The sequence below is a fragment of the Mus caroli genome, chromosome X, assembly GCF_900094665.2.
Source record: "Mus caroli chromosome X, CAROLI_EIJ_v1.1, whole genome shotgun sequence".
Lineage (NCBI taxonomy): Eukaryota > Metazoa > Chordata > Mammalia > Rodentia > Muridae > Mus > Mus caroli.
In genome coordinates, this window is record NC_034589.1 from 149,621,214 (window position 1) to 149,645,234 (window position 24,021).

At 35.6% G+C, this 24,021-nt stretch overlaps 1 protein-coding gene across 1 annotated transcript in view; it reads left to right on the top strand.

Annotated features, from left to right (window-relative positions):
* Positions 1-23,584, top strand: part of Scml2 (Scm polycomb group protein like 2) — a 90,730-nt gene extending 67,146 nt beyond the window's left edge. Inside the window, exons 16-22 of the mRNA XM_021153348.2 lie at positions 2,270-2,353; positions 5,136-5,410; positions 7,239-7,353; positions 9,523-9,726; positions 10,904-11,086; positions 13,462-13,572; positions 23,507-23,584. Coding sequence (XP_021009007.1) covers positions 2,270-2,353; positions 5,136-5,410; positions 7,239-7,353; positions 9,523-9,726; positions 10,904-11,086; positions 13,462-13,572; positions 23,507-23,514 — 980 coding nt within the window. The 3' untranslated portion in view covers positions 23,515-23,584. The remainder of the gene's footprint in view (positions 1-2,269; positions 2,354-5,135; positions 5,411-7,238; positions 7,354-9,522; positions 9,727-10,903; positions 11,087-13,461; positions 13,573-23,506) is intronic.
* Positions 23,585-24,021: the final 437 nt, after the last annotated feature.

Below are 24,021 nucleotides of genomic sequence, written 5' to 3' on the forward strand. Positions count from 1 at the left end.
TTTTTTTTTTTTTTTTTTTTTTTTTTTTTTTGTTATTATCCTTTGAAGGGCTGGATTCGTGGAAAGATGTTGTGTGAATTTGGTTTTGTTATATGGAGTACTTTGGTTTCTCCATCTGTGGTAATTTATATAGTCCTTTGTGTAACTTTAAGTCTGCATGGGCTTTTCTCTGTCTAGGTATGTGTGTTCGTGTGTGTGCGCACGCTGCACACATGCTTGCACATGTTGGTGCATGTGTGACAGAGAATGATTGATTCATTGATTTTCATTCAGCTCACTTTTGGGCAGTGACATTTGTGAGATTTTATTTGTGAGATTTGGTGATGATACTAATAAGGAGACAAAGTCTTAGAGCAAACTTCTAGACTCTCTAGCAATTATGATCTTAGTTCCTGAGGCAGTGTAGTCTTACATTATGTACAGGAGTGTTCTGTTAATGTATCCATTCTGGTTGTGCTTCACCACTCCGTTTTTCTTGGTTGCCTTTAATTGTAATCAAGTCTTTGGCAGTCAGATATTTCCCCATTGAAGACTAAAGACTATGGTTACCTTTGGGTGTAAAGAAAGTGTTTATAGAAGGATGTTAGGGATTATTCTGGTTTAGCAAATTAGTTGTAGATTTGCTTCTAAAACCCATAACATCCCTATACAGAGTTTTAACTGGGTTTCCAGTGCCAGGTATGCTGTCCCTCTTGTAGAATGGGTCTTAAGTCCAAGTAGAGAACTGTTGGTTACTTTCAAGGTATGTGTACTGTTACTTCATCCTAAGAGTTACCATGACTTGGTTTTCATTTGTACATCCCATCAAAGCAAAGTGAGAACTTTCCATGACTAATTTATATTAAGGGGTTTATTATTTGTCATATGTATCAAAATATAGCATGTTCTAGCTTTAAATGTGCATACTCTTTTTTTATATCATACCTCAACAAAGCTGAGAAAAAACCCAAGGGCAAAAGAGTCACCAAGCCTTCTAAAGATCAAGCCATACCATTTCTCTTTGAAGTAGTAGGTCCCGGTGATTGCCACACTTTTCTTTTCCATATTACTTTACAAGATGATTTTTGTAGATTGAAAAATGGTATATTTTCTGATAGAAATACTTAATTTTTTATAGGAAAACAAATACAAAAAGTAGCAAAATGATAAATTCATCGAATTTTTTCCTGTGCTAAGTTAAATTTGACTCTTATTATAAGTTCATCCTTTTTATTTCATGTTGAAAGATAAAACTGTCGTGTTTGAAATTATAATTTAAATTCAATAATTCTCCCTTCCCTTTCCTCCTGGAAGCCTTCTATATACCCCTCCATCTCTCTGACAGTTTATGGGCTCTTTTGTCACTAATTTTCAGTGCTTATATTCAAAAATATATGTGTACATATACAGTCCTAAATATAACTTATTTAGTCTGGAAAAAGGTACCTGTATGTATGTTTACATGGGCTAGGTGGATTTTTCACACCAGACAGTGAATTGTCCTCTTTCCTGTGTATTCCATCTCCGTTTCCCAGCTTTCTTCAGTTTTGTATAGTCCTTTGTGTGAAGTTGAGGCCTTATGAGCATTTCTCTGTCCAGTTTGTATATGTATTGGTATTATTCTTGTTTAGTTCATGTTTGTGCAGTGATGTTGATGAGGTTTTATATGTATTTCTCTTTATTACTAGGAAACACAGTTTTAGAGCAAACTCCTTCGCCTTCTTGCTTTGTACAGGATTTCTGCCTCTTATTGGTCAATGTTCCCTTACGTGAAGGAGTGCTCTTTAGATATATTCATGCTGACTGCTTTCCTCCATTCTCTGTTTTCATTGGTTGTAGTCTATCCTAATGGTCCCTATGTATGCCACATTTTCTAGATGAAGAGTGAAGACTATAATTATTTGTATAAAGACAGATAGATTTTTGTTATGGCCTATCATTCTTTAGTTAAATTAGTGGTTGAAGATAGTCCCTCTAATAACCATCACTTTCCTAACACAAAATTTAAAACTGTGTTTCCAATACCAGACATGTTTTCCCTCATATTGAGTAGATTCTATGTCCAAGAAAAGAGCTTTTTTTGTTACTGCTGGAGGTATGCATGCTACTACTGCATTCTTAGAGTTATCACATCATCCTGTGCATTGTTACACATCATGTAAGCATAATGTGATCCCTTCCAAGAGTATGTTGCATTAGAAGCTTTGTTATTTAGCATGTAGAGTGGAAGATAATGTATTCTAGCTTTAAATGTACACAATTTTTGTTTTCATTTCATAACTCAACAAAGCTGAAAAAAAAACCAAGGGCAAAAGAGTCACCAAATCTCGGAAAGATCAAGCCCAGTTTTTAGCTGATGAAGAAGCAATGCCAGGTGATTGTTTTGCTTTGTTTGTTTTTTTTTATATTGTTTTTCAAGATGATTCCTCACTGTTGAATAATAGCATAATGCTTTTAGAAGTGGGTTTTTGTTTTAAGAAAACATACAAGATGTAGCACAGTGATAAATGGATAAAAATTGGTTTTAAATCAAATTTGTTGGCTGTTTTAATAAATTTGTCTTTTTAGAGAATTAAATTGTTTCCTGATTATGAAAAATTATTGTACCTAAAATTTCATTTTCACTAGCATTTTTGTTTAAAATAAGGTTTTATTTTTAATGATTTGTTAAAAATTCATACCTTATATTTTAATCTTACTGTGTTTCCTCCAACTCTTCCAATATCTGTCTTTATCTTGATTTGTATAGGATATCATGTTCCTTCTCTTTCTTAACAAATAGGAAATGTTTTCTTAAAGGTGCCTAATTTGTGTTTACATACTACTGAACATTGTCCCTGCCATAGAGTGTAGTTGATATGCACCCTGTCAGTCTATTGAAAAAAAATTTTTTTCTTTAATAGCAGCTATCAATTTTGAATATAGATTCTTAGCTAAGGGCTTGGGCTTTGTATCTACTTTACCTCATCCATGCTGGTATTTTATCTGGCTTGAGCTTGTGTAGGTCCTGTGTATTGTGTCATTTTCTTTGTTAGTTTGCAAGTGTGCTTCTCTGTTGTTTCCTAAAAATACTCATTCATTAAATTCCTTTTCTACCACTGTTTATAATTTTTCTGTCCGATTTTACACATAGATAACTGTATTTTGAGGTCATGGGAGTGATACAGATATCTCATTTATGACTGAATACTCCAAAGTCTCTTACTCTCTGCAAGTGGTCATATTGTAGGTCTCTACTAATTACCACTAGAAGAAGCTTCTCTCAGAGGGTGGAGGAAATCACAGTGATGATTGATCATTACTAATCAATACAAGTATGCCATTCATTACAAGTCATTTTATATACTGTGTCCACTTACCGGAATGATGCTAGTAGGATTTTACCTAGGACATTTGACCTATCTTGTCACAGATACTTCGCCTTATTACCAACATTAATTTTGGATTCCATAAGATAGAACCCCAATATTATTTGATTAACCCCCCAAATTATGTCACTAATGTGCCAGTGGATATATCTTGCAGAGAGGTGGTTATTGCTCAGTTTGTTGAGATTGTGGTCACTTTTCTTCTCTGGTAGTGTGTATATCATCTTTTCATACTCTAAGCCATAGCCAGTTGAAATGAAGCTTCCTTTTGTATATCAGTTGTTTTTTTCCACATTCCCTGACATAATATGTGGTGTGGTATTATGACTAAAGTTGTAGTGATCTTTGTAGTAGGTATTATGACTAGAGCTGTAGGGATCTGTGGAGTAGGATGTAGAGTCCTTTGAGTATATATCCAAGACTGGCATAGTTAGAGCTTGAGATAGATAGATTTCCATCTTTTTGAGGGACTACCACACTGATTTAAATAGTAGCCTTACAAGTTTGTGCTTCCACCAGCAGTGGGTGAGTATTCTCCTTACTCTACCTCCTTGCCATGACAAGCATAAGCTGTCATTTGTATTATTAATCTTGGCCATTCTGGCTAGGGTAAGGTAAGACTTTATGTGTTTTCCTGGTGTATGTGAATGTTGATCATTTTCAAAGGGTTTCTTGGCAGAAAATATAGAACAGATTTTCATTCTGTTCTATATCCTCCCTTTTTTTAAAAAAAAAGGGGGGGTAATTGTTTTCTTGGTGGCTAGCTTTTTTTTTAGTTCTTTGTATATTCTAGATATGCTATCCCTCTGTCATATCTACAGCTGGTAATGCGTTTCTTGGCATTTTCTGGTCCTTTTTGCCCAAATCATTATGTCCTTTGCTGTACAGAAGCTTCTTAGCTTCATGTCATCCCATTTATTAATTTTCCTTTTAATGTATGACCTACTGGATCTTTCTCAAAAAGTCGTTTGCTGTGCCCAGTGAGTGTTTGCCCATGGAATGGGTCTCAAGTTGGGCCAGTTCTTCATTGGTCATTCTCTCAGTCTCTGCTCTATTTTTATCCCTGTATTTCTTGGTAGAGAGGAAAATATTTTGTTCAGAAATGTTGTGGGTGGGTTGTTGTCATTATCCCTTCCCTTGGGGTCCTGCCTGGCTACAGGAGGTAGCCTCTTTAGGTTCCATATCATATCCCCATTGCTGTATTTCCGAAAAAAAAATGCTTGTAACTGTTTATACTTATGTTCAGGTTTTTAACCTTATTCCATTGTTCAACATGTCTACTTAGTTGATAGAATTTTTCTTTTTTCTTTTTGTGTTTTGTTTTGTTTTGTTTTGATTTTTCGAGACAGGGTTTCTGTGTGTATTCCTGGCTATCCTGGAACTCACTCTGTAGACCAGGCTGGCCTTAAACTCAGAGATCCACCTGCGTCTGCATCCCAAGTGCTGGGATTAAAGGAGTGTGCCACCACGCCCAGCCCGATAGATTTTTAGTTACTTCTTATATCTCATTGTGGGTTATGAATCTATTTAAATTATATTTGCTTTATCTTGATTTAACATTGATTACATATTTCAAAAAATGTGTTGATTTCTTTTAGAATTTTTAGTTTAGTAAAATATAGATTTTTTTTTAAAGTAGAGCTTTATGATTCTCCTTTTTATTTCTAATTTTGCTAGTTTGGATCTTGTTTAAAATAATTTTCATGAATAATCTTTGGGAAGTTTTAACAATAATCTGTCATAAGATAATGTTTGACTACATCATTTTCTTTAATTTTTGTTGCTAAGCTCTTTTCTCAGCTCTTAGTGTGAGCAGTACAGAGAAAACACCACCTTCTTCCTCTGAACAACCAAAGTCTTCTACCTCCGGGAAAACAAAATCCACCTCCAAAGGGGCTCAAACTTCAAGGAAGTCTCCACGGAAAACAAGTGTGCAACCAGTACCAAAGACAAGCAAGAAAGCAGGAAAATCTAAGTCTACTGGAAATACTTCATCCCCTAAGAAGGGCATTACTATTAAAATTGTCCTACCAAAGAAAAAGGGTGGAAAGTCTGGAAAAAAGGTTAGTCATATTTCATGCTAATTTGTATTGTAAGTCTCTATATTACACTGTTTTTAAATTCAGTTTAGCAATTTACTAAGACTATGCTAAGGTGGTTTTTTTTCTGTTTTTGTTTTTTTTTTCGGGTATCAAACGTATAATATTCTTTTTGTCTTAGTTAGGTTTTCTATTTTGATGAAACAAAAGCAACTTATGAAGAACTTACACTTCTGTATCACAGTGCATCATCAAAGCCAGTCAAGGCAGGAACTAAAACAAGGAAGGGAGGGGAGCTGGAGTTGGGAGTCAAGTAGGAGTAGTATGTAAAGTAAAATTATCACTAGACAAACTTAACTAATATTGACTGGTGAGGCAAGAATAAAAAGTACATGTCTTGGAGAATAAAAGAGAATCTAATATGAAAAACTGAAACTATTAAAAACTAAGAAAGACTAAGTTGAGATTTTTTAACGTGTAGTTAGTCAGGAAGAAAAGAGGGAAGGATAGATTCGGGCAAGAAAATACTGAAGAAAAATTTATACAATCATTGTTAGGTTTATATTTTAGATATAAATGCATAAACTAGTTGCATTATGAAAGCCTGGGTGTGAAGGATAAGGATCTATATAAGTTTAACATTTTATATAATATGGTACAATATGAATTTTTATATGCAAAGTATGGAAAGTTATGAATGAACTTTTATTCTAATGTAAAAAATACTAAGTATATATAATGGATTTTAATTATTCAAATAATCCCTCAAAAGATAGGATGAGTAGAATAAGAACAACAAAAAGAATGAAACAATCAAAAACCACATAATAAAATGGTTTACTCAGACCCAAATATAATAATAGTTACATTAAACATTAATAGATTATAAACTAAAATGCTGAGATATTAAAATGCAATTTTGAAATGATTCAAATATATAATGTCTATACAATGTGCATACTAAATATAAAGGCAAAAATCTCAGCAATATTATCTTGCATATCTAGTATCTCAGTGGTATATCAGTATAATCTTTATTTCAGTGAATGCTTAACACATGGAAGAAAATAGTATCATCTTGTTTTTAAGATATTGTTATTTCTATTTAACACATCTAAATTTTATAAAAATTAGTATGAAATATTTGTAAATATATTATGATAAAGCATATGACCAGGTTGTTCTAAACCAGTAACAATAATATGTTAATGGTAAGAAACAATGAACTTGAAATTTTATGTGAAATACTTTTTTTCCCATCACAATTCTTTTTTATTAGATATTTTCTTCATTTACATTTCAAATGCTATCCAAAAAGTCCCCTATACCCCCCCCCCCTGCTCTGCTCCCCTACCCACTCACTCCCACTTGGCCCTGGCTTTCTCCTGTACTGGGGCATATAAAGTTTGCAAGACCTAGGGGCCTCTCTTCCCAATGATAGCCAACTAGGCCATCCTCTGCTACATATGCAGCTAGAGACAAGAGCCCTGGGGGTACTGGTTAGTTCATATTGCTGTTCCTCCTTTAGTGTTGCAGACCCCTTCAGCTCCCTGGGTACTTTCTCTACCTCCTTCATTGGGGGCCCTGTGTTCCATCCTATAGATGACTGTGAGCATCCACTTCTGTGTTTGCCAGGCCATGGCATAGTCTCACAAGAGACAGCTATATCAGGGTCCCTTCAGCAAAATCTTGTTGGCAAGGATGGACCATCTAGATACTGCCCCACCTGGGGGTCCATCCCATAATCAGCCACCAAACGCAGACACTATTGCATACGTGAAATACTTTTTAATGCATTTGAAAACATATACTTGTATATAACTGTATTCTTCATACCTTTTATTTTTAACAGGAAAAAAGTATTCCAGTTATTTCTTCTACATCTTCAGCTTCTTTAAGTACACTGATAAAAAGTTCTTCATCTAATAAGACTTCTGCGGGGCCATCTAAAATAGTGATGTCTACAGGTAAGTTAGTGTTTTCAAAACAGTGATAAAATTTACATATTTTTCAGCACTAATTTCAGTATTGTTGAAGTCCTGGAAATACGTAAAATACTAATACTTTTTGGTATACTGATAGTTCAGTTTAATGTTAGGCAAAACTTGTCTATTTAAATCCATGTCACCTCAAAATCAATATCTCACATTTTGAATGTGGCATTATTAAATTCTTTCTTTTCACAATATTTTATCATTTTTTATTATGTGTTTTCCAAGGTAACTCATGCTTTTTGAAAACAAATTTTTCTGTCAAAGGACCTAGTGATTTTATTTTTTATACATTTGAAAGAGCACAGACCCAACCAAATCCTTTTTTATCAACTCCTATACATTTTTAAAATTTTTTCCTATTTTCCTATATGAGCTTTTTGCCTATACTTGTATCTCTGGACCATGTGTGTATATCTAGTTCCCAGAATAAGATGTCTGATCCCCTGGGACTACAGCTAATAGACAATTGTAAGCTACCATGTGAATGCTAGGAAGCAAACTCATGACCCCTGGAAACAGCAGCGAGTGCTCTTCACCATTTGAACCATCTCTCCATCCCCCTTCCTGTTTAAAAAAAAGTATGTCCTATTCTTTATATCCTTAATTACTACTCTTATACTCTTATATTTCTTCCTACTTACAATTTTTCTTTCTCACTTAAAGGAAATTATTTTTCAAAATATTAATTGTTTTTCAAAGTCTATTTTTGTACACCTCATTTTTATTTTTTCTCATTTTTAATGAATACAAGTTAATCTATCTAATCCAAGAATTTAAAATCTGAAACTTTGGAGTACTGACATGAAGTAAAACCCATCTGACTTGATAAGATGGGTTGCAATCAAAACACAAGTGCCCCCAAATTATTGTATAAAGCCACCTCCAGGCTCTGTGTATAACATGTATATGAAGCTATACATGCATTTTATGCTCAGACTTGTATCCCATCAACAAGTTATCTCAGTATGTTTATATTACTATTTTAGTCCCAGTGATTTCCTCCAGGGGTGTTGGACATGTGCAGTAGACAGATGGCAGAATATTGAAGTCCTTCCTTTGTGAAGTCTTTCCTTCACTTCCTGGGTGTATATGTAACATTAGTACCTTGGGTTGAATGTTTAATCATGATTTCATTTTTTTGTGACAGAGCCTATCCTTCCTCCAACTGTTGGGCCAAGTCAAATTGTCACATATTTCAACACAGTGAAGTTTTTCAGTACAAATTAAAATACGCTAAAATGTTCTTGTTTTAAGAAAAGTAAACCTGTATTTTTTTTAGTATACATTGTTTTGCAGTTGATTTTTGTGATGAAAATATCTTCACTAATACCATGATTATAAATGAGAAATTTTTGTACAAAGAAAAAAGTCTAAAATTTTCTCAACAAGCCTAGGCATATAAAGAAAGAACATTTTTCTTTTGATATTTAAAATTCATGTCATTAGAATTTACTATTACATCCTCAAGTCACTTGATTATTTTAGAAAATGCAATTGACATACACTGTTGGTGATGTAGAAGATAGTTATAAGTGAATAAGGATGATGCCCCTCCTCCCAGGCCCTTCCTCACACAGTTCCTACCCCTAGCTTTCTTAGACTTCACCTCTGAGAAGGGTGAGGTCCCCCATTAGTACCAACCTACCCTGGTACCTCAAGTCACTGCAAGACTAGGTATATGTTGTCACACTGAGGATAGCCAAGAAATCCCAGTTTTCAAAGGGAATGCATGTTTTTTGCACAGTGAAGTAGGGTGGGTAGAACTCTAGGAGAAGTTAGGGGAAACATCTAAATTTAAAGAAAGACATGAGACTACTCTTTCATTTTTGTAACATTTGTTGTATAATAAACTAAAAATGATTTTATGATGCCCAAGTCTTCTCAATCATAAATTTTATATAATCCATTTGAATAGTATTATAAAATGTTGTGTAAACATTTTTTTTTACTATTTGCATGTTTATTACTTTCACATAAACATGTTACTATATCTGCATGCTTTCAGTAGCAGACATGGTCATGAATCTGAACTATATTTAAGTTTCCTTTAAATGAAGTCATGAGTATGATATGGCAATTATGTAATATTTTCACAAAATTAATCTTAACTCATCTAATTATTAATATATATTTTCTCTTAAGTTTGTGTGTATATAAATAAACATGGAGATTATGGCCCCTTCCTGGATCCACAGAAGGTTCAGCAACTACCTAACCACTTCGGTCCAGGCCCTGTGAATGTCATTCTCCAGCGGATTGTGCAGGCCTGTGTCAATTGTGCCTTTCAGGCCAAGGATGTGTTTCTATTTCTTAAAACAGATAATAGAGGAGGAGAAATGATAACTGGTATGCTAACCTAATTCTTTTTCCATTAATTAATTTATTTGTTCACTCTAAATTCCAGTCATAGCCGCACCCCTTCCAGGCCCTTCCTCACAGAGCTCCTACCCCTATCTTAGGCTTTACCTCAGAGAAGGGTGAGTTCCCCCATTAGTACCAACCCACCCTGGTACCTCAAGTCACTGCAGGACTAGGTATATGTTGTCACACTGAGGATAGCCAAGAAAGTCTAATTATGGGGACAGGATCCACAGGTAAGCAACAAAGTCAGGGTAAGCCCCAAGTTGTTGGGAGAACCTGATCAAGACCAAGCTGTACATCTGCTACATATGTGCAAGAGGCCTGGATCCAGCCCTTGTATGCTCATTTGTTGGTGGCTCAGTCCATGGAAGCCCCCTGGGGCCCAGAATAGTTGAATTGACTCTGTTGGTCTTCTTGTGGAGTCCCCATCCCCTCAGGGTTCCTCAATCCTTCCCCAAACTCTTACACAAGACTTCCTGAGCTCTATGTGATGTTTGCTTGTGTGTCTTTGCATCTCTCAGAGGACAGTTATGCTAGGTTTCTGTCTATAGCAGAACTAAGTATTATTAATAGTGTCAGTGTTCTTGCTCTTGGGATGGATCTCAAATTGGCCCAGATACTGGTTGGTCAGTCCCTCAATCTGTGCTCAATCTTTGTCCCTGTACTTCCTGTAGACAGGACAAATCCTATGTCACACAAAAACCAAAATAGATAATTCATGTCAGTATAATACTATAAATTTTAATAAAAGGTACAGAACAGTGTGACTCAAAAAGAAACCTTGTGGAGGTTAAGTAAAAAGGCTAAAGATTGTAGCTCATAGTGTATGCCCCTTGCATGTGCAAAGCCCTGAGTTTAGTCTCAAGCACCATAAATATTTTTTTTTAAATGGAGTAGGAGAGAGGTAATTTGTAGCTGGTGTCTACCGTGATTTTATACTATAACCTTTGCACTCATGGGATGTTTAGAGTAGAAAGATTACTGTAAATCAAGCCATTTTTTTTAAATCTTGTTTGTAAATATTTTAAATAGAAATTGCTGTCAATGCCTTTTAAGTTTCAAAACCCAAAAGTAAACTTAAAGCACACTTCCTGAATTGATTCTTCTGTTACTGTATTTCTACAAAATGACTGATGACTGCCATTGCTTTCCTACTTCATAGCCTTCTTTGATGGGAAAGTTCATACTGTTCAGCTCCCTCCAGTGAATAGTGCATCATTTGCACTTCGCTTTCTTGAAAATTTCTGCCAAAGCCTGCAGTGTGATAACTTTTTGAGTAGCCAGCCTTTCAGACGTGAGGCTCAAGTTCCTACCCCAGATACAAACACTGATCAAAGCAAACCAGGTAAGAAAATAGACCTTTTTAAAATATATATACTAAACATTTAAGAAAGTGTGTGTGTGTGCACACATGCGCGGTTCACATATGTGTATGAATATGTGGAGGTTGGAAGCAGTGCACAGGTGGAGGTCAGAAATTAAGTTTATGGAGTCAGTTCTCTCCTTCCATATTTGCATGGGTTTTAAGAATTGAACTCAGATCACCAGGCTTGCACAGCAAGTGTTTTTATCTGCTGACTCATAATATGTTATTTTGCATTTTATACTTAGGAAATAATGTGGTTATTTCAGAGTTTCTCTTTCCTCAGGATTTAGCCACACTGAACTAACGGAAAAAAATGTATATAATTAGACTTTGTTCACGTAAAGTGAGAAACAAATTTCTTACTGTATTCCTAATGAACTTGAGAATCAAAGCCATTGCATTATGTTTTGCTTTTTTGTGACTAATTGATAGACATTTTCTGTTAGGCTAGGGCATATCTTTAACATTACTAATCTAAAGAAATAAGTAAAGACTATTGAGCCCTTAAATTATAAAGAATATTATTCTCAAAATTAGCTCTTGTTACCTGTCTTCCATAAAACTCTCAAACTGAAGGCTGAATAAAAAGATGAGTGTGATGTTGTCCTATAGAACCAAAGGTGGTATTCTTATTTCCGATCTCTACAGTTAGAAAGCTGTCTGAGCTTTCTGGCCAATATTTTGGAAATAAAGTTTGTTGCTCTTTCATATGACTATGATTAGCAAAGTCTCTCCTGTCTGTTCCTTCATTTTCTTTCTACTTCCCATTAGACCATTCACTGGTTTAGTAAAGTGATCTCCTACTTGAAATACTCTTTCTGGTTTTTCCTTCTGGTATAACTGCCAAGTCATTATTTTGAAATAAAGTTATGATACAGAATGTCCTTGCATGAAAGTATAGTACTCATGAGGTATTGAAATTTATCAAACCTGGGTTTCAGTGCTGGCTCTGTAACCTGTATACTAAAAGGACATGAAGTCTGGCAGACCTAAATTTTAGTCCAGTGCATACTGTTAATTAGTATTATACTTTGTGGGCAAAATTACTGATCCTCCTTGATTTTCAGTTTGCCTCTTTGAAAGGTTCTGAGTTGTGAGGAAATATTGAACAGCCATATCTATTCCCACAGACCTCTAAACTCAAACACGGAAGTAGTTAAGGTAGTCCAAGTTCTGTATGAGACACAGTATTGATTGCGTTCAGGTGTAGCCTGGGCAGCTTTGTGAGTGAGATCCTTTATTAAAAATTGAAGGTAGAGACTGCCCCACCCGGGGATCCATCCCATAATCAGCCACCAAACGCAGACACTATTGCATATGCCAGCAAGATTTTGCTGAAAGGACCCTGATATAGCTGTCTCGTGTGAGGCTATGCCAGTGCCTGGCAAATACAGAAGTGGATGCTCACAGTCATCTATAGGATGGAACACAGGGCCCCCAATGGAGAAGCTAGAGAAAGCAACCAAGGATCTGAAGGGGTCTGCAACCCTATAGGTGGATCAACAATATGAACTAACCAGTACCCCGGAGCTCTTGACTCTAGCTGCATATGTAGCAGAAGATGGCCTAGTTGGCCATCACTGGGAAGAGAGGCCCATTGGTCTTGCAAACTTTATATGCCCCAGTACAGAGCAAGGCCAGGGCCAAGAAGTGGGAGTGGGTGGGTAGGGGAGCATGGCGGGGGGAGGGTATAGGGGACTTTTTGGATAGCATTTGAAATATAAATTTAAAAAATATCTAATTTAAAAAAAGAAAAAAAAATAGAAGGTAAGTCATCTGATATATAACTCAGTGGTAGAGTGTTCTCTCTCTCTCACTCTCCCTCCCCACCCCCGTGTGTGTGTATGTGTGTGTGTGTGTGTGTGTGTGTGTGTGTGTTCATCTGTGCCCATGTCTGTAGGCTATATGAAATATAGGCGTATATTTCTCTAAATTCTTCTAAATTATTGAAAATGCACACACAGAAACATAAGATTGTATGTGTGTGTATGTATGTATGTATGTATTTGAATGAAAGTGCCTACAAAGCCCAAAGAGGGGCATCATCTCTTGGAGCTTACAGACATTTTTAAGCTGCCTGATGTGGGTGCTGGGACCTCTTCTCTAATGATTTGATAAAGCAATAAGGGCTCTTAGCTGCTGAGCCATCTCTTTGGTCCAAGTGTTTAATATTATATTTTAGTAGAAATACCTAATAAGATTCAGGGAACCTGGTATGATAATCCAATAATAATTGTCAGGTTGATGAAATTATAGTATACAAATTACTTTAAAGCAAATTCTCCATACAGATAATATAACAAAATGACTATAGTAATTGTAACATGTACTTTTTTTAAAATAAAAAAAAACAGAAAATGGGGAACCAAAGGAAAAGAGAAGCCTCAAACGATTGTCTCTGCATCCTCACCGTTCTGCTCCTGTCTCATCTAAGGTTCCCAGAAAGTCTGGGCAAGCCTCTAAAGGTAAATAGCATTCACACACACAGAATTGAAGAACTCTCAGTCACCACCTATGATATATGCTCTTCTTCGTTTGATAGTGTTGAGTGTAGGAAGTAAAATTCACCCATATCTGACAATTTGTTTATTACTTTGGTCACTTGAGCACTGCATTCCTTTCAGAAATGTACTATTGTCATGTTTTTCCTATGGATTAAAAAAAAAAAACAACTTAGAATGGGCCCATCTATTCTGCTTTGCATTGTTACAAACTAAGAGAAAATGCAAGCAAATGTGAGAAAACAACAATCTGGTCATGAGCAATAGTTCTGAAAAATTATGCTTCTAAGAAATGATGTTTTCAAGAAGTTTACAACTTTGGTGGTAAGAATGGAAAGATACACTTAAATTGTTATAAGAAACATAGATATGGATAAGAATCAAGTATTTCAGAATATTGTATATTACTATGTATGATGAAAAAGAGCTGGCCATGTACTTTGTGTTAGAAGCTTATTCAGTATAGCATGAATTAAGTGAACTGTTGTTGGAAATAAGATATTTTTCTTAAGAATTTCATATATACTTTTAGTGTCTGTTGATTAAGCCCCACATCATTCCATCTCCTTACATTTTTACTATTCCTTTCCAATTTCATGGGTTCACTCTCTATTATTGTTGTTCTTTAAACCCAAAGTCCATATAGTTCTGCTAGCATTACATACATGGAGCATAGGCTGTGAAGGGCTGCATCCCTCCCCCCACAAATATCAATTGCCAGTAGTTCCTTAATTTGGGGTGAGACCTCCTTTCATACCCATGCTGGGATTTTTATCTGGTTTGATCTTGTGCATAAAGTCACAGCTGTTGTCAGTTCATATATACAATTGCCAAATTATATCTAGAAAATACTGTTTTATTGCAGTTATCCACTTTTCCCGATCATAACAATCTCTCTGCCCCCTCTTCTGAGATGATCCTAAACCTTGAGGGTACAATATAGTATAGATTCCCAATTAGGCTGAGCACTCTGTAATTATTCTCTATGCCTTGATTAGTTATGGGTCTCTGCTATTTTCCATCTACTAAAAAACAAAAACAAACAAAATTACTTATCTAGGGAGAGTTGAGGGATATATGCATAAATCTTTTTAAGAGTCAGTTTAATACTATGTCTACTTAGCAGAATAATAGTACGTTCTCCACTAGGACCTGTGACGTATCTAGATTCAGGTCCTTGCCCTGTCGAACATGAGTTCTATCTTCTGAAGGCTCAAATACAATCAGAAAATGATTGGTTACTCCCTACCAGTCATACCACCATTGTAACAGTAGATGTATCTTGACAGACCATAATTATAGTAGTTTGCAGGGCTCAGATCTGGGTAAGACCAGTGACTACTTTTCTTCTTAATAGTATACCTAGTACCATCTAGCACTATGAAAGCTAGCCAGTAGCTTACAGGTCAGAACCGCTATATTTTTCTATGCCCAATGTGGTATCTTTACCAAGTAGGTTCTTATTATCAATTCTGGGTAATAACTAAGAGCAATAGTAGTAGCCTCAGTTTAAATATTTAATGGTCTGTGAAGCTCCACTAAACAACCATTTCAAAAGAGGTAACTCTTTCCTGGCACTAAGTTTTTATTTAATATTCTACCATGTCCATGAGAAGCCCATTTGAACTTTTTATATATGTATATATTTCAGGAAACTTGTACAGTTGTAGGTTTCCATCTGGCTTTTTCAAATGTCCTTAGGTGTTAGTTATCTCTCTGAAAATTCTCTCCTCTATCCTGCCCGTAACCCACTTAACCCTTCTTGTTCCATTATTTTCTATTACCCTTAATGCCACCTGTATTCTTTGTCCCTTCTTTTAAAAGTACCTGCATTGACCCCTTACTGTTTTTCTAACTTCTATAAGTGCTGTAAGTTAAACACACATATGTGAAAATTCAAAGCGAGAGTTCACATATGAACAAGAATGTGCGATATTTTTCTTTCTAAGTCTGGGTTGCCTTATTCACGGTAAATTCTGATTCCATCCATTTTTTTATGTGTGTAAATTTCCTGAATTAATTTTTCATAACAGCTGAATAATAGTCCACAGTGCGAGTGTACCTCATTATCATTAACCACACATCAGTTGATGCACATCTAGACTGTTTCCATTTCCTGACTCTTGTGAATATAGAGCAGCAATGGACATGGATGAACAAGCATCCCTGTGATAGGATATAGAGTCCTTTGAGTATATACCCAAGAGTGTTTTAGCTAGGTCATATGATCAATATATTTTGGAGGCCCATCTGTACTGATTTCCATACTGGATGTAACAGTTTACACTCCCACCAAAATTGAGTGAGTGTTCTCTTTTCGCCATATCGACACTAGCATTTTTTGTCCAACTCCTTTTTTCTTTTTTAACTTTTAGCAGTACAAACTTGGGTAATACGAAACCTCAATGTAGCAGTAATTTCCATTTCACTTATGGCAAAAGATATTGTAGAGCTTTTAAATTTTTCTAAGCCACTTGTACTTTGTCATTGAGAACTCTTACTTAGCTATGTGCCAAAATTCTTGAGTTTATTTTGTTGATGCTTAGGTTTGAGTTATTTTTATATTCTAAAAAAAAAAATAGCCTTCTATGAGATTGTAAAGAATTTTTCTCATTCTGTAGACTGTCTCATCACTCTGATGGTATCCTTTGCTGTACTGAAGCTTTTTATTTCAGGGGGTCTCAGTTAATACCTGCAACTACTAGAGTTCTGTTCAGAAAGTCAGTGGTTGCATCTAAAAGTAGAAGTATATCCCCTTCCCTTTTCTCTAGCAGATTTAGTGTATTGAATCCTACGTTGAGACCCTTGATCCATTTAGAATATAGTTTTGTCCATTCTACATTTCTATATTCTTCCATATTTCATTGAAGATGCTACCTTTTTTTCCAACATATAATTTTGGCTCTTCTGTTAAAAGTGATGTAGGTATAAGAGCGTAGAATTGTATCCAGGCCCTAGGCTATAATCTGTTTTTATTGGATTTTGAAGGAGATTACAGATTGCATTGAATCTGCAGATTCATTTTTGGCAGGATGGACATTTTCGCTGTATTGTTCCTACCAATTCATAAGCATGTAAAGTCTTTCCATTTTCTTTCATTTCTTTCAGTCTTAAAATTTTTATTATATAACAAGCCTTTCAAATCCTTTCTTATATTTATTCCAAGGTTATTTATTTATTTATTTATTGATAACATCTTACTTGTAACTCTAGTGGCTTGTAACTTACTATATTGGCCATTCTGCCCTCAAACTCACAAAAATATGCCTGTCTCTGTTTCTTCCGTGCGAGGATAAAAAAATACAGTAGGAAAACCAAGACTTTTCTTATTGTGGAGATTGACCTCATAGGCTCAGATATTTGAATGTGTGATCCCTAGTTGGCAGAAGTATTTGGGAAGGATTAGGAGTTATGGCATTGTTGAAAGAGTTATGTTACTGGGGCTCGACTTTTCACAAGAGAGATCCATACGCTTTGCCTTCTGGTTGTGTTTCAAGATATTTTCTCAGCTACTGCTCAATGCCATGCCTGCCTATTGCCAAGCTCCCTGCCATAATGATTATGAACCCTATCTCTGTATAACTATAAACCCCATATTAAATTCTCTCCTTGGTAAGTTGCCTTGGTCATAGCTGTTTTGTCAGGGCAATAGATAAGTAACTAAAATAGAAGTTGGTACCAGGGAGTGGTTTATTGCTATAACAAGCCAGGCCATTCTGGTTTTTGGAGGGATATGGAAGACTTTGGGACTTTGGATTAAGAACACTACACATTAAAACCTATAAATGCATTTTAATGAGCTATCCTAGTAGGAGCTTAGAAGATAATAGCACTGAGAGTGATGTGAACCAACTCATAAGATTTCAGAGAGAAACAACATTAGCAACTTCTCTAGTAATATTTTGTGTAAGCTTAAGAGATTTCAGATAGAAACAATATTAGCAGGTTGGCTACAGGCTGTTCTGGTAATATTTTGGATAAGATTGTGGCTGACTTTTGCCCTTGTCTCAAAATCTCCATGAAGCTAAATTGAAGAGTTTTGGATTAATTTCCTTTGCAGAGGAGATTTCAAGACAGCCAAATATTGACTCTGTTATGTGGTTAGTAGTGATCACTCTTATGCAAATCTACAATGAAAAAGAACAAGGAGGGCTACAAGAAATAAAATATATACATGTGGTTTGAAGAGAAAATGACCACCAGGAAATTTTATGTTGGAACCTTGGTTTGTGCTGAAAGAGATAAGGAGAAATGGAAGAAAGGGGGTGGTAACCTCTGGGCAAGATCCCACCGCACTAATCCTACAACTTGTGAAAAGTTTATCTGTTCCTAAAGAGCAGCAACAAATCAAAGCTTTTTAAATAAAATACCAAGGAGGAGGCCAGGTTCTCTACCAAGCAGGCAGCAGAACTTGACAGCTTTGCCCACATGGTCTGGCTTTAGATTCAAAGACACAAGAGTAAAGGGTTTGTGGAGTCCTCTTACACCATTAAAGAAAGCTTCTGAGGCCAGGAATGTGACAGGGAAGTCCCTGCATGGAGGCCAAGAGAGGCCATTGCATGAAGCTATGAAAGTGAAGCCTGGACTGTATTGGAGACCTCAAGATATTGGAGATGACAGAGCTGTAGTATACCTGCCAAGGACAGCTGCACACAGGGAGTGGAACCAGTTCAAGAGATAAATGTGTTGCAGTCAACAAAGCTGGAAGGGCAGAGCCATCTGATCCTTTTGACATCCTAACAACTACAAGATTTGGAATTTGCCCTGCTAGTGATAGTATTTCATTACTGTGTCCCATTCCTCCCTTTGGAATAGTAATGTGTATTCTGTGCCATTGCATGTCGGGTGTATGTAATATCCTTTTAATTTTACAGGGGCTTACAGTTAAGAAATCGCCTCTAATCTCAGAAGAGACTTTGGACTTTTAAATAGTCTTGATATTGAAAGACTATTGGAGACTTTGGAAGTTGAACTAAATGTATTTTGCATAATGGCTACAAGCCTATGGGGACCATGAAGTGGAATGTGAATGTCACCCATAGGCTGATAGAGTTGAATATTTCATCCCCAGTTGCTGGAAATGTTTGAGAAGGATTTGAAGCTGTGGCCTTGTTGGAGAAGATGTGTCACTGAGGGTGGACATTGAGGTTTCAAAAGCCAATGCCATTCCTGGTTAGTGTGCACATGCTCTCTTGCCCCCTCTCTTACTCTGCCTGCCTGCCTGCCTCATGCTCATGGATCAGATGTAACCTCTCAGCTACTGCTTCAGCACTATGCCTGCCTGCCTATTGCCATGCTCTCTGCCTTGATGGTCATGTGCTCTAGGCCTCTGGAACTGGAAGCTCCCATATTAAATACTTTCTTTTCCCTTGCTCATGGTATTTTGTCATGGCAATAGCAAAGGACCTAAGGCCGTCTTCTAATAGTATTTGAGCTGGTGAAAATAGTCTCTTTTCCTACTGTAGTGTTGTCTCCTAAGGGACCCAGCATGTCTAAAATGAAGTTTCCCTGAAACTTCTGAGAATTCATCAGTGGGTGATGCTTTGTATCCTGTACATACTTCAGTTTCCACAGGTGTTTCTGAGATTGTGTCAAATATCTCAAGCACATCTGTAGTTGTAAAAAAAAAAGTCATCTACCTTAAAGACTTTTAAGCACATTAAATTCCAATGGAAGAAGAAAAATGAAGGTATATTCAAGAACAGTGTTTCTCGGTCAATGTGTTTATCTTTTTCCTTAAAGATTCCATGTCCAACTATACCCCAGAGTATTTTTTAAAATGGCAAAATTATAGAAGTCAGGTTCTCTTTCATAACATTGCTAGCAACAATTCTGATGTGGCTGTTCCTATCTTTGTAGCATCTCGGAAGTGACTGGCAATTTGGATCACCAACCATATTTGATAGCGACTTCTTGGACTTTAGTATTTCTCAAGCAGTTTTAAACAATTCCTGAGTTACTTTGAGGACTCGAAATACTCTCAAGGCCAAGAAGGACACATTACTTCTCATTTCTGAAGTGCTGTCTTATCTGTTGAGACCTTTCCTTGTACCAGCCTATGTGTGGCTCTTGGATCAGGTCTCAGGCATCCTGTTTTTATAACCACACCATTTCCCTATTTACCATATCCTCTGTCATTCTCACCAAGAAAAGGTGGCATCTTAATTCTGTAAAAAGTTGACATAGCTTTTTCTCTTGCTACAGTTTGCCACTTTAAGTATTATTAGTACAGGAGAGTAAAGAAATGTGTTCTATCTATTTTCTCTAGACTGGGTGGAAAAGTGAAGGATGTGGAAAGCAGGTATTCTACTTGGCTTTTATATCATGGATGTTATCTAGGATCCATCCTCACTGTACACATCTATAGCACATTGAATGGTTTTTTTCTATCCTTCCCCATCTTCTGTAGTATTTTTTCTTTTTTAAAAAGTGATATTGTTTAACAAGGGTCTAAAGATGGATATCTGTTTCATAATTAATATAAAATGTTATTTCTAAGTATGTTTACTAAATATCAACTTGTAAAAAACATTTTCTTTGTAAAAGAATTTAAAATATTATTCCTAATGATAGTTTCTGATTTACAGACATATGAGGAATACTACTGGTATGCCTAGGAATGGAGAGACATACATTGACATTGCTTGTTAGTAGTTTATGAAATCATTATGGAACATTATATGACAGGCACATATTTTATATGGCTACATACATAATACCATTTTTAACTTCCTTGAATAATAGGTACTGGTAAACATTTCAGTGAAAAAGATCTCAGAAGTCACTTGTCTATGATCCCCAAAAATAAAGGTAGCTGGGAAAATTCTTGAATCCAGACACTGCCTGCAACTCTAGAGAAGACATAACTTATCGTTTCATTGCAAAGATGTTTAGAGTTGTCATTATAATTTTCTTTCAGGTCCTATAAATTTAATTTAAGCTGAATTTGTCACTAATGGTCACACAATTGCTAATAACACCCCCCCCATTATTTGAATAAGAAAAATTGTTGACCTTTATAAAAGAACTTCAGTAACAGGAAAAAATCAAATCACTTTATTTCAGATATATTTATTGATACCGTAGTCTATACAGCCAGAAAAAAAGTATGACTGGACTTTGACTTATTCTCATGAGTAGTTTTTTTCCTATATCAGTTGAGTAATAACTATGTAGTGTTTACAATCTCATCTGATTATTAAAGATACAGTCTCAATTTTATTTCATTAATAGAGTAGTAGAAAGAGAAGATACTAATCTTATTTCTATTTAAAATTAGTTTCACCTTTACCTATATGCCTTTACATACAGTTAATCTAATCTGTAGTTAACATTTTTTGGAAGATATACCAAATTATGATGACAGAAACATTTTTAAAACCTAGGTTGATTTAGAAATATGATTAACCTTGTATTTTAATGTTTGTGCCATTGGTGAGTTAAAGTAATGTTGTAATTGTCCTAATTTCCAAATGGTATAACACTATCTGTAGACTTACTTGTCCAGCCAAGTTTCCCAGGAGAGCTGAGAATGTGACCCAGCAGAGTTGCAGATGACTTCATACTGCAGTGTTACATGTTGGACACTGCTGGCTACATTATCACCACTTTTACCTGCATTAATGAAGTTGAACAAAATTCAATTTATTTTTTATCACAAGATAATGGGGTACCCTGGTTATTTTATCCTTTTTACTAAATATATAAACATATTTATTGCTATGCAGTAAAGAATGGAAGAAGGATCAAATAAAAATTCTGAAACAACTTTCTGACCTAACTGAGCAGGAAATAATTTTGATTTCTTTAATCACTGTGATGGCAATCTAAAGTATAAAAGAGATGCTAACAATATCTATACTGAATAATTGAGGCAAACAGTCCAAATTATTAATGTTCCTCTCTCTCAAACATAATGGGGTTACTGAAATACATTTGATTAAAATATAAATAAATTAGGGGATTATAAACTTTTAAACTTCAGAGAGTCCCAGCATATATATCAAAATAAAGTCAACATAGAAGAAGAGATACTAAAAGAGCAGTTTGTGAGAAATTTTTTTGGATCTATTCTTGCTTGGGACCTAAGAGGCCTTGGATTGCTACAAATGTTTTATGATTGTTGAAGCTTTAAGGTACCTTCTAAAGTAAAATTGTTAATGTTCTTTGTGGGAGGCCCATTAGCACACTCTTACAGCAGCAGATCATCTTCATTCAGGCACTCATGAGATTTTACAGTTGGAATCTTGAGACCCTTCTTAGTTCCTTAACAGAAGGTTCCAGGAGTGAGAGCATTACTTTCTACCTAACATCTCTTCTTTCAGGATTATGATCAGGTCAAGTATGATTTGTTTTTTTTCCCCCTCCCGTTGAAGCTTCAAGTTATATAACTGTACCTGACCCCAGTGTCCTGAAACAAGGCTTCTGTAAGGACCCTTCAACCTGGTCTGTGGATGAAGTGATACAGTTTATGAAACATACTGATCCTCAAATATCAGGCCCCCTCGCCGACCTCTTCAGGCAACATGTAATGTATCTTTTGATCCGGTTTTCCTGCTGCCCTAATGCCTCTAAATGACCACTGTGCAGGCCTTTCAGTTTGATACTGAGTTTTATGGATGGTGGGGGAACCCTATCAACTGATCTTTTTCATTTGTGAGAAAGATTAATTTGCCCAACATTCAGGCCTTCAATGATAGATTAATTGCCTAATTCTTTAAATGGGTGTCCAAGTATCTAGTACACACAGCTTCAGGTTTTCAAGAGTCGGTATTACAGGATTACCATTCTCATGCAGACCACCCCTTCTTGTAATAACAAACATAAAAATCCTCCCCCAACCTGCTACCTGTTCTACTCTAGGACTATGAGTAGGAGGGGTTGACCTACAGCATATACCAGGGTGGCCTTCTCGTGATACCCAGTGAAACCAGCAACTCCATTATGATTTGAATACCAAATAATAGGCTTCTATAACATATATTGTATAATACAATAATAAAGAATTTTAAAAGAATTCCTTGTCACTGTTAAATAATGTGTTCACAATATTTTCTAACATAAAGTTATTGATTTAATGTCTCGTGTACACTATTTTATGCGTGCGTGTGTGCACATGTGTGTGCAGGTGCAAATACACATGTGTATTATGTCTATGGGAACCCAAAGACAAAAATCTCAAGTGTCATCTTCAGGAAGGCTATCCAGCCTCCTTTGAGACAAGGTCTCTCACTGCGATCTAGGGTCTCATCAGTTACATTACACTGACTGGCCAGTACACCCCAGAGATTGTCATGCCTCAACCTCTTCAGTGCTGGGATTAAAGTAGATGCCACCATGTCTGGCATTTTTACATGGATTCTGGAGATCCAACTCCAGGCTTCATGTTTTCAAGACAAGTGGTTTACTCCCTGAGCAATCCTTCCCAGCCCTCAGCCCCTGCCTCTTTTCAATATTTCAAGTAAATCATTATTTGTTTCAGCAGTTAACTAGCTTCAGACAGCTTATACCTTTCAATATGATGATGAAACTGAACAACACGTTTACAGTTTGCATGGATACTGACATACTCCTTTCCCTTCTCAGAAAGTTAACATACGGAATTCACTTCTATTCTCAATATTTAACCATTTATCATAGATATGTAGTAGTATTTTATTCAGTACATAGTAAAGCCAGATAATTTGATACTCTGGACATTTGTTTAAAATACTTGACTAGTTTCTTAATTTAAATTTACAAATTATCAGATAATGCTGTTATGCAAATCAGATTAAGTTTTTATAAGTATATAAATATATATATATATAATATATTGGAAATATTTTATACATTCTTATATATAAATAGTTTGATCAGCTATGAAAGAATTCTTACTATATTTTTCTTTTCTCTGTAGGAAATTGATGGGAAAGCTCTGCTACTACTGAAGAGTGAGCTGCTGATGAAGTATATGGGGCTGAAACTAGGACCAGCAGTAAAACTTTGTTATTACATTGAAAAACTTAAAGAAGTAAACCATAATTGAAAATGTGCAAATTTAGTTTAGAGATAATTCTCAGGTATACTGAAAACATTTTACTTTAATAGTAGTTTTCATCTCATCCTTTTTTTTTATTTTATAGAATGTTTTTATAGAAATATTTTATGAAAGTTGTAGTACATTAATAGTATACTCTTATTCTTTAAATACCATCTAATACGTTTGTATTAGCATAATTAAAACTGGCTGTTCATTATTTATGTCTTCAGTTATTTTTATTGTGTTTACAAGTGTTCTTCATGTGGCAAATAGAAGAAACGCTTTTATTTGGATTAATCTTTATATCTAGAACCAAACAGCTAAGCCCAAGGAGGAAAATACCAGCACTTCTAAAAACAGGAGAATTTTTTTCTTCAAAAGAGAATTTCAAG